Source organism: Vulpes vulpes, chromosome 14, assembly GCF_048418805.1.
Source record: "Vulpes vulpes isolate BD-2025 chromosome 14, VulVul3, whole genome shotgun sequence".
Classification (NCBI taxonomy): domain Eukaryota; kingdom Metazoa; phylum Chordata; class Mammalia; order Carnivora; family Canidae; genus Vulpes; species Vulpes vulpes.
In genome coordinates, this window is record NC_132793.1 from 137,155,758 (window position 1) to 137,173,977 (window position 18,220).

Here is an 18,220-nt window from a genome sequence, read left to right on the forward strand (position 1 = left end):
TGAATAGTTATTGCATTTGCGGGTAAAGTGTTCTCAATGCCCAGCACAGCGCTTGGCACAGAGCAGGTGTTATGTACGTGTATCTTTTTTTTTCCTATTATATATATATATTTACGCACACGTACATATGCTCAGTATATACTTAACATGTTGGGTATGTGAATTATTTTGTATCTAATAAATAAGCTCTTTTAATTAATAACAAAGTACTTTATAGGATTTTAATCCATCCAAAATAGTCATCAAATTTTCCATAAAATTTTTGGTGTCAGTTAGAAGCATTGACTTAGTAACACATTTTTTGCTTGATCAGCAACATTCAATGAAATAAGACCTAATGGCAATCTCTTCATATACCAAGTTTATGAGATTGACCATGGTTTTGCCATCAGACTACTATCATGAAATCATAGTCGTATCCTCGTTATTCTGACTCAGAAACAGCGGCAGTGAGCTTTGTATATTAATGGGTCTGGAACATAAATAAAAAGTGGCTTTATAACTATGACAAGCATTTTGTTTTTCCTACAGAAAAAGACGGTTATCAACAGAAATAAAGGTGACTTCTATGGGGACAGTATATATTCTTTTAATAGTTTATCTCAATCAACTAATACTTGTGTTAAGTCCTTAAACACAATCAGTAACTTTACACATGATGCAGCTGGAAATTCTATGCATTTACTTGCAATTAAAATCAAAATCATACAGAAAATGTTGCTAAAATAAACCATTTTGTTGAAACATCAAACCTTTTTTTTCAGAATTACATTCTGTTCCTCAATTTATAAAGTAATGGGATCTTAATTTTTTTTTTCAAGAGGATTTCATGATTCTTAGATAACTTTTACCACATGGTTTAAAAATTCAAAACCTTTTCCTATTTAATTCCATTTTGGATTTCTGAATAAATTTAGTCAGGGATGAATTGTAGCAGAGAAAAAATATTTTATTTGGGGGAGAAATCTGCAAATCTATTTTAAAAGCTAGACTTGTGAATCTCTGTCTGGGAAAAATAAGTTCTAGAAATGTACTGGCGACTTCAACCACTTTAGTAACTCTACTTTACATTAAGATTATTTTTTTCAGCGCAATGATTTCATTAAAATCATTTTAGCAAGTCAAAGGTCTATAGAGATTACTTGGTTGCCTCTAACCCATTTTGTCAGCCATGTCTACCCAGCAAGGAAAGGGAGAGGATGCCAATCATAATTCAGATCTCCGTGCTGTGCTTTACTAAGTCAGTAGTGAAGACTTTAAAATGGACCCGATGGGCAGCTTATTAAAATTAGAGAGCAGATCTCAAAATCACCTTTCAAAAAATGATGTTATCTGGTTAAAAGTGACATCTTGAAATGAGAAGGCATCTTTCCATTGAATGGCAACTACAAAATCTTCCAACTTACCAGCGACTAAGAGGTTTGATTTCTGTTGTCACTTTCCCGACTGATTTTATCTTAATATTTGGCAATTCCAGGAATTCTCACAAATCCTGCAACTGCGAATATTTTGCTCTAAGGAGAAACACTTAAAGGACAGTATTGCGAGCATCTGCACGTCCTCCTTGTACAGACATTTTTACCTAACCATACGGGCAGGAGACTGACGGTGGTGTGCACACACATTTCAACTCTTCTGTGTCTTCCCCAGGAGTCATTTAAGGTACTTTTTATCAGAGACCATTTTGACACAAGGTTTGGAGCTGGCTGCGAAGCTCCCACATTAGCACTCCCCAGACACAAAGCTCTCATTCGGAAGAGTAGGAGAGACAAGCAGTACTTACAGCACTTCCAGGTCCCGCAGAGCTCTAAATGCCCCATCTTCAATACAGCTGATCTGGTTGTAATCCAGTTGCCTGTAAATAGATTAGAAGAATATACGTAAAAGGCCGAAGACTAGCGGGGTTGGGTGAAGGGAGTCTCCTGAAGGGTCTAGGAAGCCCCGCTGTGCTAACTGAAATGCTCTCCACAAACGCTCTCATCTGCTTAAGAATGTCACAAGCCATTCTGGCCCCGATGCCGCTACTGAAATCTCTTTTTGTTCTGAACTGTCTGTGCACAGAGCAGCCCTTGGAAACCTCCAGTAAATAATAACTGCACCTTATATTAAATGCCATAGGAATGCAATTTCATTACATCAAGAAAAGCTATCCATTAAGAGCTTTCAGCGTCATCTTGCTGAAACAATTTCATTAAGGTAAAGGACTGTAAATCACTTAATGTCACATGCACCCCCTCAGTGACCTAACAGGATCCATTTATCAGAGAAGCCCAGCTGCATGTTAATTTCACTATCCTTGGCAAGAAAGAGCGACGCTACTTTTAGGTTTTCTTCTTTTAAAAGCAGTTTTCCTTCGAGAACTCCCAATCGCAAGAGAAATGAGGCCCCACATATGTCCCTGCTATTCCCAACCAGGAACGCACTTTAGAAAGCGAGCCGTTGTCTACATTAAGCTTCACTATTTCCGTGACTCGCACCGTTTGTCATTACGTGCAAATTATCTGCACTGTAAATATGGCATACTCTTCCGTTTAAGGAGCTCCGCAAATTTCCGGAAAATAAGTTTATAAAGTGTTAAGAAATTAACAATTTTTTTTTTCTTTTCTCAAAGATGCTGATTTTAGCTGACAACACTAAGGACACAATACTGCAGCAACGTCATTAAAACACCACACGCATCTACGGTAAAAAGTTTAAAGCCTTATCAGTTCCTTCTAAATAATACAGAAGGCAAACACACGAACCTTCTCTTGTAGTTTGAGCACTCATTTGTTTATCATTCAAAGACGAAAAAAATGAAGTCACTCCAAACTTGGTTAAGTCCGCTTTCTCCTGCCACTTGCGCTTTGGGAATTAAAATCTCCTTCATCCAAGCTAAGGCATTTATTTGAAATGAACAGCTAAGTACTAAGCCCTACCTGCCCTATCTTTACGTCCTTTTAAATTTCTTTTTAACAAATAAACGGTGCTTGTTTAAATCTAGCAGCTCGATGCTTAGCGATATCATTATTCCAGTAAAGAAACAGTATTTTAATGCTTCACTTGAGACAGAAACAAAACGTTTGATGAAATGGTCAGGTGAGTTGTCAGTTCTCCGCGCACTGGGAGGGAATGCAGATGTGCCGGGCTAAGACTATGATCATAATACAAATGGATCTCGTCCTCCTTTCAAGTGCAGGACTCAGCAGAAGGGCTGATTCATATTTGAGGTGGGTTCTTAAAGAATTGTTTAAACATTCTCGTACAATAGCTGTTTCTCTCACAGGGCTACTGAATGAAGGTGCAATGATTTAATCCAGTGACTTTCAGAGGGGCCTTTTCAAATTCCTTACTTTAGAAATTATGTACATAGAGAATGTCTCATGAAATATACATCTCATTTTTAAGAAGGTCTCCAGGGGACACAAGACTACCTTGATCATGCAAATGGTACAATCTAGGACACGCAACATAAAAAAAAAAGGCCAACTCTGGAGAAGATACCGTTTTATTGCTTTTATAAACTAAGGCTTTCCCCAAATAATAGGTACCTTCCATGCTCCTGTAATAGCTGAAAGCATTTCTACTTATTAGGAAGTAATGCAGAAGGATAATTTTATTTTCTAAGAAGACTTTTAAAATTTCATGATGTAATATGGCTGCTGCAGTTCCAAGAAAACACTTTCATTCTTGAGCACTTTTGATTTTTACAGATTAAATTCATTTAACAATTAAGTTAACAGCCTTTTTATTTTAAAGTGCTAAATATATATCTACACCACTATTCTCTAACCTCTTGAACGATTTATCAAAGCCATTTAAATTAGTACAATGGCATGAAGTGTTACCCTTGACACACTACAAAAGAGAAATTGTTTCCAGACAAATTGGCAAAATCTTTTAATGCTATCAAATTTGCCTAATGCAGTCTGCAGGTTAATCTGTAAAAGGGTGAGCTGTATGTTTGCCCATATCTTATTATCCTTAGCTGTCAATGTATAAATCAGTGCTGACACTGCTTCTTTTAAATCATGCATACTATACACAAAGGGGAAGCCCTTGCATGCCAGAAAGCACTCAAGCAAATCTTGTTCTACAGGGACTGAAAAGCAGATTATTCCCCCTATACCACCAGAAGTTGAGACGCTGCTGAAAACTTTGTTGCTTTCACCCCTGTGCAACATGGCTCATGGTGACACGCTTCTTCTGATTCTTAGCAGAAACCTAAGTCCTTCCTCGTCCCAAAGTATTAAGAATATTCGGCTCTCGTGGGACCGGAGTTGTCCTTGGAAGTTTTCTGAATGCCGTCACGTCTCAGGCCATGCACCTTCTGAGCACGAAGGTACCGCATGAAAACGTTATTCGTACGAAAGGCCAATCAACACGAATGATTTTTTCATCGACTGCTAGATTTCCTTCTATCGAAAGGAATGTCAACGCAAACTTGTGCCGGCTTTGACTGCTCCTGAGAAAACCTCTCTGCACGAACTTCCACTGGTTTGTATATGGCTCGAGATAAAGAGTGTCAAAGCCATGCAAGAGCACGCTTTCTTTCAGGGATCCTCCAGTTCACTTTCTTCTCTCCCACCTTTCAAAGCCCGGCACTTCTGCTTTCTGTAAAAGGAAGGGATCTGTTCGCAGCCATGCATTTAGTGACAGGCCGATTTTGTTTCGATGTGATTTCCAATCGTGCAATGAAATTATTGAATTAAGGCATCAGTAAGAGGAGAGTTGTTGTTTTTGTTTTTGTTTTTTTTTTCAATTCTCCAAAAAACAGTATTACAATTATTCAGCCAAATATAGGATCAATTTGTTGATCTTTGGATAATAAGGGCATTTAGATACATTAGGGACAGCTTTAGGATCCTGTCCTGGCACCGGGGTCACATCCCACGGGAAAGCAGGCTAGCACTTTTCGTATTTTCTGGAGAGAAAGAATGGCACAGATAGTATCATTCGTGATTTCTTTCGGACCTTCAGCGGATCTATCCTAGCACAGACATGTGTGTGGCTTCTCTCCCGATTTCCTCCCTCAAATCTCCTCTGTTTCGGTTCGAATTTCAAATTCCATCTCTATCTGACCCCTCATGTCCTAGTTGGCAAGGGTGCGTTCTGAAGCAAGGGCTTTATCTTCAATTTCATGAAAATGACGATGCTGAAAAGAACAGGAACCTTCAAAGTGTCTTCGGCATTAACACTCTATGCTTCTCTTGCATACTGTCACTACTTCTCTTCTATTCTAGAGTAACACCAGGCTGCTTGCTTAATTTTTCCTAGTACTGGTGAATGTCGTCTTTGATAACACAGCATCTCTTTATCAAGAGGTGTTACCCTGTGCCTCGCACTCATGAAGTTCCTAAAGCTGATCTGATGTTCTTACCACAAAACATGACATAGCCTAGTTTCAGATTCTGATTAATTCTAGGTATGAAAAAAATATATAATGCTGCTAACTATGAATTTTAGAAACAGGCATATTAAATGACAGAAGGTTGAACATTTGCTTACGTGGCATCTTGAAATATAACCAGTGGCATTTTGTTACTTTTTACATTTTTTTTTCAGGGATTTCCTGTTTTGGGTTATTAAAACTTGGATGCATACTGTGTTTGAATTACATATGTAAAACTCATCTCCCTGTATTAATTTTAGTTTTGTCCTTACCCATAGAAAACTCATGTTTCACTGGCAGCATCCAAGTAATAAGATTTTATTACTGATTTTCTTTTTGTAAGAATTAGAACATCACAAAATTTACTTAATTTTGAAACAATACTGCACATAAAAAGTCTTTAATAAATTTAAAGGCAGGTGGACCTGGGTGGCTCAGTCAGTTAAGTGTGCGACTCTTGGTTTAGGTTCAGGTCATACTCTCAGGGTCATGAGATCGACCCAGCATTGGGGTCTGAGCTCAGATTCTCCTCTTCTTCCTCTTCCTTCTTCTCTACCTCTCTTCCCACTTGTGCTCTCTCTGTCTCTCTCCCTCTCAAACAAACAAACAAATAAATAAAATCTTAAAAATAACTTTAAAGCCAGAGAGAGTCTCTGAGTATTTCAACAAAAGTATTATAACAATGCAATGGTTCTCCAGGGAGTTTTAGGTACTAGAAATAGAAGTTTAGTTCATATTCATATTACTGTAAATGGCAAAGTCCAAAAGTTTAGTTGACTTAAAATAATATATCAAAGTGATTAGGATCAATAGGAGGGAGTAACAACATTTTGCCACTTGGAAAGAAACCTGATAAACCATGTAAATCAAACTGGAAAGAAAAAAAAACGTTGTTAAGGATACAGGAATGCTCTGTTCTATTTCTTCCCTCGTGTGTATAAAATTCAAGTCAACAGGAGTGCCTAAATATGCAAATCTTATGCCTATGACTCTAAGAAGCAGTACAAGATTTAAATTATAATGTATAGAGAACATAAGGATAATATAAATTGACCTATATAATGAACATCCTAGGCCAAAGTTTCAGCAACCATGTCGTGTAATCTCAGCATCAAAGCACATCAGTGCTAACTCAGATATTAGTGAATAAAATAACCAAAGTAACAACTATCCTGATGAATGAAAAATGATTTATTTAGAATTTAGTTCTTTTGCAATCTTTCAAGCAAACTTGTGGGGGTTTTTTGTTCTTTTTTTTTGTTTTTTGCATAGGAATAAAGAATCTCAGTTTTTATTGGAATAATCTATACTATAAAAGTATAGTATAGTATGGTATCTATAGTATCTATAGTATAAAGTCATATCCACTTGCAAAAGGTAAGCTCTAAGAGAGCTTATCAGAAAATGGAGGAACAACTAAGCAGCCCTTCAGTTCTAGAAGCTCTTATAAACTAATCAAAGATGGTAGAAACTGAAGCTGACGATAACAGTTGCTTACATATATTGAATGCATAGCAAATGACAGGGTCCGTAGATGTGCTATCTCATTATTTCTCACAATAACTTGAAAAGGTAAATGTTATCATCATTCTGATTTTACAGAGGAGACTCTGCAGCTCACCGAAGTTTAATAACTTATTCAAAGTAGGTAGTATATATGTAGTGAAATCTTGATTCAAATTTAAATTTGTGTGTTACTGAAGCCTCCACTCCATAGCTTGGGAATTTAGGGGCTGTTCATTCTGCAAATGAAAGTTTCAGCTAAATCTCTGGTGGGGGATCCCTGGGTGGCTCAGCGGTTTGGCGCCTGCCTTCGGCCCAGGGCATGATCCTGAAGTCCCAGGATCGAGTCCCACATCGGGCTCCCTGCAAGGAGCCTGCTTCTTCCTCTGCCTGTGTCTCTGCCTCTCTCTCTCTCTCTCTCTGTGTCTCTCATGAATAAATAAAATCTTAAAAAAAAATCTTTGATGGCCAAATTTCAAAGAAGTCAGCACATAAAGAGTGCTATTGAATGTCAGGGAAGTAACCAATTATTCTAGGCTGAAGTAGTCTTGTGTGAGGAAGAAAAAAAAACCTGAACCTTAAAAAAACAGGTAGTACCCAAAAAGACAGAAAATAAAAGTGGATATTCCCTATGGAGGAAAAAGACCCAATCAAGAACGTTGTGAGCAGAGGTTCTACAACGTTCATAGTGAATATCTGCAAGGGAGAGGTCATTATTTATGGCTTGAGCAAAGAGCTTGTGTGCAGATTCACTGGGAGAGGGGGCTGGGAGCCTGAGTGGCTGTCAGAAAGTTAGGACTAGTCAGAAAATCTAAAGAGAGTTTGCTATCCAATAAAAGCCACTGTTTTCTCAGGAAAGAGTCTATATTTTTCAGAACCTATAAAACCATGACACTATTCTGCGCTATCCCCAAGGCTCTGCCATAGTGCCAAGACAGTGTTGTCGTTGTTGTTGTTTTTAAAAAGCTGAATGATCCCAAACCCAGGAGAGCTGGGGATAAAAAAAAAACAAAAAACAAAACAAACAAACAGACAAAAACAATGCTTTATAAAAACAGATCTGTCTGCAATGTTAAAATTATCTAATGAGACTATAGACTGGAGATCAAAATTCAATTAGTAGAGCACAGTAATAGTTCAGAGGGAGTGAAGTGTGTCTGCCCCGGACTAGGGAGGGGAAGCAAGAAAACGGACAATATGGTGGCCATGGGAAGATCACACCAATTCTTATTTTATCCATATTGGAATTGGATTCCCAATCACTCAATCAGATAGTGTTGTGTTTAGAGCTCAGTTAGAGCATCTGACTGCAGATGGTCTTGTGTTTTGGAAAGAGTTTATGAAGATGCGTCAAAGTGATTCATTTTCACGTAAGAGAATGGCATCATTGAAGAAAAATGCCAAGGCAGAGCAAAATGAACGGCTGGAGAGGTCGTTGGCAGCAACCTTGATCAGAGTTGTTGGGGATTATGACAATTCCGATGGCCTGTCATACAGGGAGCACAAACCAGAAGGTTACAGGACCATGGACAGTTCCCGAGGTGCCGCCGGCCTCTGCGGAGAGCCCAGAGCTCGTTGGTTCCTTAGCCCTACTGTCGACAGACAACATTCTGGGCGTGAAGAGGAGCTCCGTCCACTGAAATGAAACGTCAGTTCACTTGCTATCTACCTCGATGAAGAGGATTGTCCAGGAGGTTCTACATCCCACTGAGGACCTCTGGCATTTACTCTAACACACAGGAGAGAGCTGACCCCCTGAGTGACAAACCAACTCCCCCCCACCCCCCACCAAGTCTCTTCAGCCTCAGGTTTACTGAAAACACGCCAAAAAAGGAGCTGGGGAAACTAAAATACAATTTAAGTAAGATACAATTTAAATTTGATGTCGGTGAATTTTATTTTTATGATAATATACCAAGTATGTAAGTATGGTAAGAAATATTATGAGCTGATATTCAATAACCTGAAAACCAGCTGATTATAGCAGATATGTTGCAAATAGGACAACTTATCAGATGGAGCTAAAATAAGTCTTGCATTTACATGGCAAAATATATAGATATATATTTATATTTAAAAAATACATAAACCACTCTTCTAATTGTTACAGATGGATTCTATAATATGTGAGCAACACTGGTCCCCTTATTGTTATGAAGTATCCAGTGGAGAGGTATTTAAAACTAGAGAAATGTAAAAAATAAAAATTCTGTGTCCCTACTCTAGAATGGCAGATATTCCATCCATGGGTTTTAATGAATCCATCAATAAAATAAATTGAAGGGATCCCTGGGTGGCGCAGCGGTTTGGTGCCTGCCTTTGGCCCAGGGCGCGATCCTGGAGACCCAGGATCGAGTCCCACGTCGGGCTCCCAGTGCATGGAGCCTGCTTCTCCCTCTGCCTGTGTCTCGGCCTCTCTCTCTATCATAAATAAATTTAAAAAATCTTTAAAAAATTAATGTGTTAAAAAAGGAAAAATAAAATAAGATGAAATCAGAGAGGGAGGCAAACTCCAAGAGACTCTTAACTATAGGAAACAAACTGAGGACTGTTGGAGGGGCTGGGGTGGGGGACGGGGTAACTGGGTGATGGGTGTTAAGGAGGGTATTTCATGCAATGAGCACTGGCTGTTAATATGCAACTGATGAATCACTGAATTCTACCCCTAAAACTAAGAATACACTATATGTTAACTAAATTAAATTTTAATAATTTTTTTTTCAAAAAAGGAAAATATAAATATTTTCCCTAACCTGTTTTTTTAGTAAGAGGCAGTTTTCCTTGAAAAGGTGGATATGACTCAACAGATACAGGGTTAAGGGAAGTGGGATAATGCAAGCAAATAGAAAGACATGTATTTATTTATTTATTAAAGCAATAAACATTACAGTTTGACTGGAACACAGAGTACATTTTGAGGATGTACTGCAAAATGAAAGAAGAGAAAAGCAGGTGTGATTTACTTTACAAGTATACCCAAAATAATGCATGTTGGAATTTAACTGCTGTAAGTGTTTGTGTCGTGCTCACTAATGAAACTAAAAACATGTTAAAGTCTATATCTGTAATCTGAATAGCAACTAGCAATCAATTTAATTTTTAAGTTCATGTATCTGTACAGTTTCTTGCTTAAATCTTGGGATAACTCTAATGATAATGTTTTATCATTAAAAAAACAACATGAGACTTGGAAAATTTTTATACACTAAGGTGTATGCTTAGAGAGTGAGCTCACGGGTCTCGACAATAAAGCAAGGCTTAATTTAAATATTCTCCTAAATTGATCCATTAGATGAAAATACCTCAAAGATATTTATAAACAAAATAGCTTAAATAATATAACGTGTCTTCCTTCGAAATTTGATCGGGAGGTAACAAGGCTTTCCTGCATCAGTGTTTCAATAAACAAAATACATATAGAAAGTTTATAAGGAAAAATCATATAGATATTGTCACTTTGGTGAAGTATCAGTTGGTAATAATATGGTATCAAAACTTTAATTCATACTCGATTGGGGAATTTAAAAACAGATGTAAATACTATGGAAAAGTGCTGCCAGAGACTATTACAAACATTATAATTTAGTTGGTATTTTAATATGATCTTGTTCTCAGATCTCACCATCTAAAATGTCAGGAAAAAGAACATGGTTTAAGTTGCAGCTGGAGAAAATTAGATAACAAAATAAGATAGGGTTTTATCCAGTTAAGAAATTAATAGCAATGAGCAAAAAAGTTATGGGAATTCCTCCCCGGAGATGTTTAAGAGCAAGATAAATGTCCATCTGCCTAGAATAGTTTCCGTGTGGTTTGCCTGGTGGAAGAGGAATAGGATCTGCTAATTTGCAAAATTTTCACAGCATCAGTTTCATATTGTCAAGATGCTGCCTTGAGCATATTTACCCAATCCACAAGATTAGGGTAAGTGCTTCCAGTGGAAATCTTCTGATAACTGGAATTTGCTCTGAATGAGGCCTGAATGTGGTAAATCCAATAAACCTGTTACAGTGCATCAGACGGGGCATTTAGACAGCTCTATACAAAATATCGTCATATCGCCGTAATGCGGCTAAAGAACATATTTCTTCTGTCTGGCTTTTTTTTTTTTTCCCTCTTTTATTCTCTGAATGAGTTGGAACAGTAGCCATCCACCATGCAGGATTAGCCACATTGTAAATGCATGCAGCGGAACGATAAATAGGACAAAGTACTGCACCTCTCCTTCCCACGCTGAATAGTAATAATGTTAATATTAATATTTATGGGCTCTTACCGAGTTATTACTTGGTGACTGATGGTTACCTTTAATAACAATACGAATTAGAATTTACCCTCAGTTTTAACATATTTTACCAGGCATCTTCCTTGACTTTTAATGATAAAACTGGTCTTCATTCGAAGCCCCATGAAACTGCTAATTTTTTAACAATGTCTTTTGAACTATGTTTTAATTACAGAAACATGCCTTTTAGCTGTAAAATTCTGTGAAACTGTAGCTATGAGCCTAATTAATTAACAACAACAACAAAAAAATCTAAACACACTGTGGTATTTCAATGTTGCTCTAACGGTCTTTGACACTGTCACATGGAAGGCAGTGAGAGGAGTAGGAATTAATTCTCACTTTGCCCGGCTTCTTTGATAGATTCTAACTTCAGTCTACCCTTGTCCGTTGCGACTCAGCAAAACATAACAGGAACCAACATCCTTGAAGATTCCTTTAGATTCTCTTTCAGGAATTCTTTCCTACAGATTCCCCCCTGAGGACCTCAGGCAGTATTTTTTATCTCTTTCTTTCCTGTGCACCGAGAGCACATAATATCTTGTTTATAAATCAGGGTCTGGTGTATATTTAGTGCTTTCTGCTATATTTGCTTTTCCTTTTTATTAGCCCCATGTCTAACTGACCCATAGTACACTCAGATCTATCATTTAAAAATTATTTATTTATTCGATAGAGAGAGAGAGAGAGAAAGAGAGACAGAGACACAGGCAGAGGGACAAGCAGGCTCCATGCAGGGAGCCCGATTTGGGACTCGATCCCAGATCCCGGGGCTGAAGGCAGACGCTCAGCCGCTGAGCCACCCGGGCATCCCTCACACATGGATCTATCCTAACCATGACCAGTATTGCAAATTACTTTATGTTCTACTTTCTGATCTTTTTATAACACCTTTTTCAAGAGCTAACTTCTAGCAGTTGATTAGTGCATACGTAGAGAATGAAATAATACCCTCTGTTTCATAGCATTTTACCAAAAGGCCTTTCATTTATCTTCTTTCCCGAAGAACCACATCAAACCCAAGCAATTATCATATTCATTTTACAGAAGCAAAACTAAGACTCAATGGACTTCATGGACTTGTCATGTCTACAAATCCAATAAGTAGCAAGATTCCAAGACTCCAGTCCTAAACTCATCCCACCGTATACATATTAACTGACTTTAAATTAGGAGGGAAAATTATGCATGTGGGGGAAAAAAAGATTTTCAAACTGTGAAATCAATATTGCCTTCTTCATAACAAAATGGCTAGCATCTCATTTTTCTTTTTACCTCTAAATTTCTAAAATTACAATCTTTAAGGATAAATGAAGAGGACATAAAGAGGAATCCCATCATGACTGGTATCCCATTCCCAAATGTATCCCTAAATATGGAAGATGGGTTACTTATAGATGTGGATTCCCTGAATATCTTTACTAAGAAGATTAAAAGCCACCTGTTTTAAGGATTTAGAGATAATACTATTGTAAGATTGCAAATGGCATTCCCAGAGGTTGGTCAACTGTAGCCAAGACTATCCTTTTAGGTAACATACAGGCGACTGAAGTTGGGGCTGTATTAGGATCTTTATATGGTTCTAACCAGACATAGTATCCAAAGTAGTTTTTAACACCTTATGTCTCAAAATCTACCTGAAGACTTCCTCAAGCTGTAGCAAGAGAAGATAAAAAGAAAGCAAATAAAATCCTTTTCACATGTAAATATTCATGAAAACCTAGGGCCAGAATTTTAACACACTTATATCTAGATGTCTATATTTCTCTTTCTTTACCTGTACATTCAGAAAGTGTACATTTAACACAAAAATCACTTACACTGAGGGGAAGATGCAGAGACCAAAACTTGTAGCTCTATGAACAGTCAACCTCTTTGATGACAGGAAACATCTGTCTCCCTTTCCCTACTGGAAAAATAGTGTTGTATCCCACCATGGAGAATGCTGAATATAAGTTAATTCTTGAAAAGTGCCTGCGCTGTTTATCACTAGCTAAGAAATATTGAATTCCTGATAGTTAATCTCAGCACACAGGGCTTTCCGCACCCCCCCCCCCACATTCCAAACTAATGTCAAAGCTGAGCACAACACTTTATGTCCTAGCATTTGCAGTCAATCAAAAACAAACATTTTCAAAGGCTTATGCAGTATTTTAGAATTTATAAAGATAAACATTGACAAAATTAGGATTGTCACTGAAATCTTAAATCTGATATGTATCCTCAAAGCTATAGGCACTTGCAAAAAAACCACTTCTACACAAGACACTAGATTTATAAAGGAAAAATTTAGAAGCACAGTTTCCTTTTACTTGGTGCTTTTTTTTTCCTTCTAGAGAGGGCTGTACACATATTCTTTCATAAAGATATGAGGGGAAGATACGTAAGAAAAATATTCACACAAAGGAAAAGACATAATTTTCTCATTCTCATACTTTTGGCATATAATGAAAACAGTGATCTAAACGTGATTTAAAAAAAAAAAAAAAGCTATAGCTCCAGGCTCCAGGCATCTCTAACAAGAAAATGTTATCTACTCTTTCCAGAAAAAAAAATAGTTTATATTCTGCATTTTCAATAAACACCGATAACAACAGAAAAAGGAGTTTACTGACGTATGCTGACAGGAACAATAAAAAAGTACAATGTGAATACCTTTTAATCAAATCATTTCTTGAGATTTCACAAGATTAAAAACAAAGTTTGAAGAATGAATTTGGTAACAACTTCAGATGCAAGACATCTTTTACATGAGAATATCTCCAGATACCATGTGAAAACAATTTAAAACTTATTGTTACAAGCTCTCCTAAGCAAGCCTAAAGATAAATAGGCCTTTCACTTTTTATTCTGACACATTATTCAATATAAATTTAACTTTGAAAATAGATAACTTGAAAACAATAGTATAGATTAGAAAAAAAAATACTTACAAATTTTTAATGTCAACTGCCCCACGGAAAGCCTTCCTTGGAATTGCCTGAATTTGGTTTTCACTGAGATCACTAAAAGTGAGAAAAAAGAAAAAAGGTCAAGTCATAAAATATTGTTTAAAAACTATTTTAATTAATATGTTTGACAAATGATAGAACATCTTTGAAAAAAAAAGCTGAAACGAATCCTACCAGGATCATAATTAAATTCCCTATCTTTATTTTTTTTTAAATCCCTATCTTTAGATGTAATTTCTAATACAGATAATTTATATTTATAATATAGATTGAAAGGCTGAGCCAAATGGTTTCTTAAAGTACATTTCCAGATCTTTAATTTCATAATAAATTATAAAATATGATTCTCTTAAATTTGAGTTGATCTAATTCTGTGTAATAAACTATTTCTTTAAAAACAAACAGTAAATTGTTCACGACTCCGCTTCAAGAGGTTCTTAAGTTTTAGTACTTGATATTACTCCAACATCACTGGCATAACTTACAAAGTATATAGGAAAGAAGTCCATTTTTAACATTCTAGCGAAAAGTGGCCAAAAGCTGATAAAACCTGGGCAATATGATTAAGCTTTCACAGCGCTTTAAGCAATCTTGAAAATGGAACATGGCAATATTGGCCCAACAATAAAACCAACAGTTCCCGCATGAAATATTAACAGCAGGTTGATTTAAAACCTTCTTTAAATAATTCTATTTAAAACCATAAACACAGACAGTCTATATTTGCATTTTAATTTAATTGGGAAATACATTTTAATCAAGGGGGGAACACTCTTTCAGTTGAAATGAGAAGTTTGTAAAAAAATCACTCATCTCATGAAATGGATCATTATTTTCTTCCCCTCGGAGTTCAGATGCAATTCTATGAGCTCACATAGTATTAGCCTTAACAAGCAGGATATAAATATACATGCAGGAAATGTCACTAAAGGCAGAAAATGCTCATCTAATTTTAAGTCACACTACCACACAGCAGATGAGATATCAAATAAATACATTATTGAAGTAAACAATGATGGTGCTAAAATTATCTTTAAAAATCCAAGATAGCTAATACTCATTAAGAAAGATGAAGCTACTAACCACGGGTGCAGAGCTGATGAAAACAGAGCCATTTTCCAATCTGTAGAGGCATGTTGGACGGACTCATCCACATCCTCTCCCCTAACGCTTATGACCAGAGCTTGTTGTTCTCATACTTAAGGCCACGCAATAGAGATCATTGGCAGATAGAGAGATTTAGTGTGTGGTCTTGACCTCATTAGCACCAAGTTTTAAACAACTGAGATTTGCATTCATATCTCAATATCTGCAATGTGCAAATAAAAGAAAATGTGTGCTAAGCAATTTGTAAAGGAATAAATGCTAGTCTATTTAAGGAGGAGAGGTCTTTAGAGAGAGAGAAAAAAAGCAAAACACATATTTTATTTCAAACAATAAATTTACAATATGTGCTTATGTAGGAGTTAAGGCAGCCATCCATTCCCTAAGTGCCGTAGCTCCGTTACTGCTTTCAATAGTTTCAGTATATCCCTAAGAGTAATAAAACTTCATTTCCTTAAAAATTGCTTATTTCTCCAGCTTGTCATTGATTCAGACTGACTTCCTTCCCTTAATTACATCAGGTTAAGAATGTTTAACAGCGTATATTTAACAGCCTTGATGCTGGAAACAGTGTTGAAAGGAGGCTACCCAGCAAGGAGAAAGTCAAGAGAAACACTGGAAAAAGAAAACTCAGAATGTAATAAGAAATGAGGGGGAAAAAAACCCCCAAAAACATTGAACCCAAGCAAATCTGATTCTGCAATGCTCCATGGGAACCAACAGTGGTGTTGTTACTGCTGTGTCTCTGTCAGTTCAGTGTTTGCTCATCACTTGTGTTTTTCTAGCTTCTCCGAAGACAAAGACTGCCTTGGAGGCTGTAGGTGAATAAAAATGGCAGAGCTGTTTTCTTCAGGTCTTGCCTGCTTTCCAGTCTTCCCATCCAGCCGGCGAGGGCCAATTTGTTCACTGCCTACAGTCTCAGCTCTACTCAGTCTCTAGGCACAGTTGTCCCTAGGGCGGTGTTCTCAATGGGAGAGGGTGCGGTGGGGGGAAAGTCAGAGGGATGAAATTCAGTGGTTCATAGAGATGCCACTGGACAATGTGAAATGCACAGTCAGAAGACCATTTCTTCTAAAATGGATTTTAGTATCAGCTTCTGAGTCCTGTAGGTAGAATTTTAGGATGTGGAAGGGTTTTATACTGCTAACATTTGCCAATCTTTTCATTTTATGAAAGAACGAGAAGCTGTCAGCTGTCAATCTCAGAGCCTCTTTGCTCCTCGAGGTCAATGCTTCATGTGTGGCTGCCCCCCACCCCCGCCCCTAACTAGACTGCTTCCCAGACTCTGCTTTTGTGTCCAGTCCACCAGGGCAGGAAACTTCAGTTCTGGATCACAGGATCCTTCCGTTAAGTGGACCTTGTTCATCAGGGGCAGGAGAGAGAAACTTAACACATTTTCAGTACCTACAGTATGCTATTGTTAACTATTTTGGAAATAATATATCATTAATTATGATCTGTATTTCCTTGAATCCCCATAACCATCCTGCCACATTAGGCAACATTATCCTGGTTTTATAGGAAAGGAGATTAAACTTCAGAAATGTAAGATAGTAGTGCTACACAATGAGACAAATTGTGTAAGAAATACGGATAGATACCAAGTTAGGATTTGAGGAATTCTAAAGATGATACAAGGGGCTACTTAATCCATTTCAATATGTCCTTCCTGTGCCCCAGAACTTAGAAGGCTTTTCCTTAACTTATCCTAGCCTCTGGTCTATGTCATTTGAAAAGTGATGGATTAGACTGTGTTATTACAATGACTCATATTTTCTATACATAATTAGGGGGAGGTCACCAGTTGCTTCAGTACAACATATATTCATTTAAGATCTGCTACATGTAAGATATCGGCTGATGTTGCAGGATTACTGAGTTGAGTAAGGTCCATTTCCTGGCTTCAGGAATTTTCAAATCCAGTAAAGAAGATAAGCAAGTAGCCAAAGAGAGGGCCAATTGAGAGATTTAAACAAATTATTGTGTCTAAAAAAAAAGCAAGCTAGCCCAATAAGAAAGAACACACTGTGAATGTGTCAAGATGTAAAGGTGAAAGAGTGGAGGACAGCACTACTAGTGAAATAAATGGCATGAGTGAAATATTAAAACAGAACTTTTTAGGAGAGGAGCCTTTGATCTAATTTGCTTAGAAGGTACAATATACACAGTGGAATAATGGGAGATGAGGTCAGAAGGAAAAGTCAAAGTGATGAGTTGATTTTTTGAGCAGTGAATTCTTATTTCAGCACACAACGGTGGGGAGGGAAGTGTGGTAGACAGGAGCAGGACAGAGGCTGTACCTTGGATAAACTACATTGGCAACGGGATTTAAGATGAATACATGGAGTCAAAGACTTGAGTTTGGAAAATGAGATACAAGACCTCTTGATAGTTGGGGAAAGGGTGGTGAGAACATCAAGCAATAATAACTACTAACAACGTATCGCTTGCTTACCATGGGCCAGTTAGTAGCAGCAGCATCTCCCACTGTATAGATAGAAAAGGTGAAGAAGACTAAGAGTGGCATCAGAGATGCATGAAGAATCAAAACTCAGAAGTGGATCGTATGTGGATATGGATTCAGCAAGAGGGAGAGGGGAGGACACCGAAGTTACTTTGAGCTTAGATTAAAGGTAGTGTTAATAAAATTGGGAAATTCGAAGAGCAATTCGCAACGTCCATTATGAGTATGGTTTTGAAAGTTTCTCAATCCAGTTAGAAAGATGTGATATCACGTATCACTTAGTTTGGTGACAACAAAGATAGTATATGGTAAATAAAACACAAGTGGCAACTGAGAAAGGTGGTCCAGATCAAAGAGGTCAGTCACTGGAGGTCAGATTGATTCAAGCCACTTTCAAAACTGAGTGTTGTTTTTTTTTTTTAACCTTGATGAAAATGACAGAGCTCAGTAATTCTCAGCCTTCAATATTGGAGAAGGGGATGATAGGCAGTGGGTGGCAGGAATCCAAGGAGAGAGCCAGCATGTCGAAGGGATTAAGAGCATAG

At 37.3% G+C, this 18,220-nt stretch overlaps 1 protein-coding gene across 7 annotated transcripts in view; it reads right to left on the reverse strand.

Annotated features, from left to right (window-relative positions):
• The window catches only part of SLIT2 (slit guidance ligand 2), a 352,220-nt gene that overhangs the window by 126,656 nt on the left and 207,344 nt on the right, over positions 1-18,220 (reverse strand). For all 7 annotated transcript variants that reach the window (XM_072738007.1, XM_072738006.1, XM_072738002.1 and 4 more), the window contains exons 5-6: positions 14,090-14,161; positions 1,784-1,855 (exon numbers count right to left, since the gene is read on the reverse strand). In XM_072738007.1, coding sequence (XP_072594108.1) covers positions 1,784-1,855; positions 14,090-14,161 — 144 coding nt within the window. The remainder of the gene's footprint in view (positions 1-1,783; positions 1,856-14,089; positions 14,162-18,220) is intronic.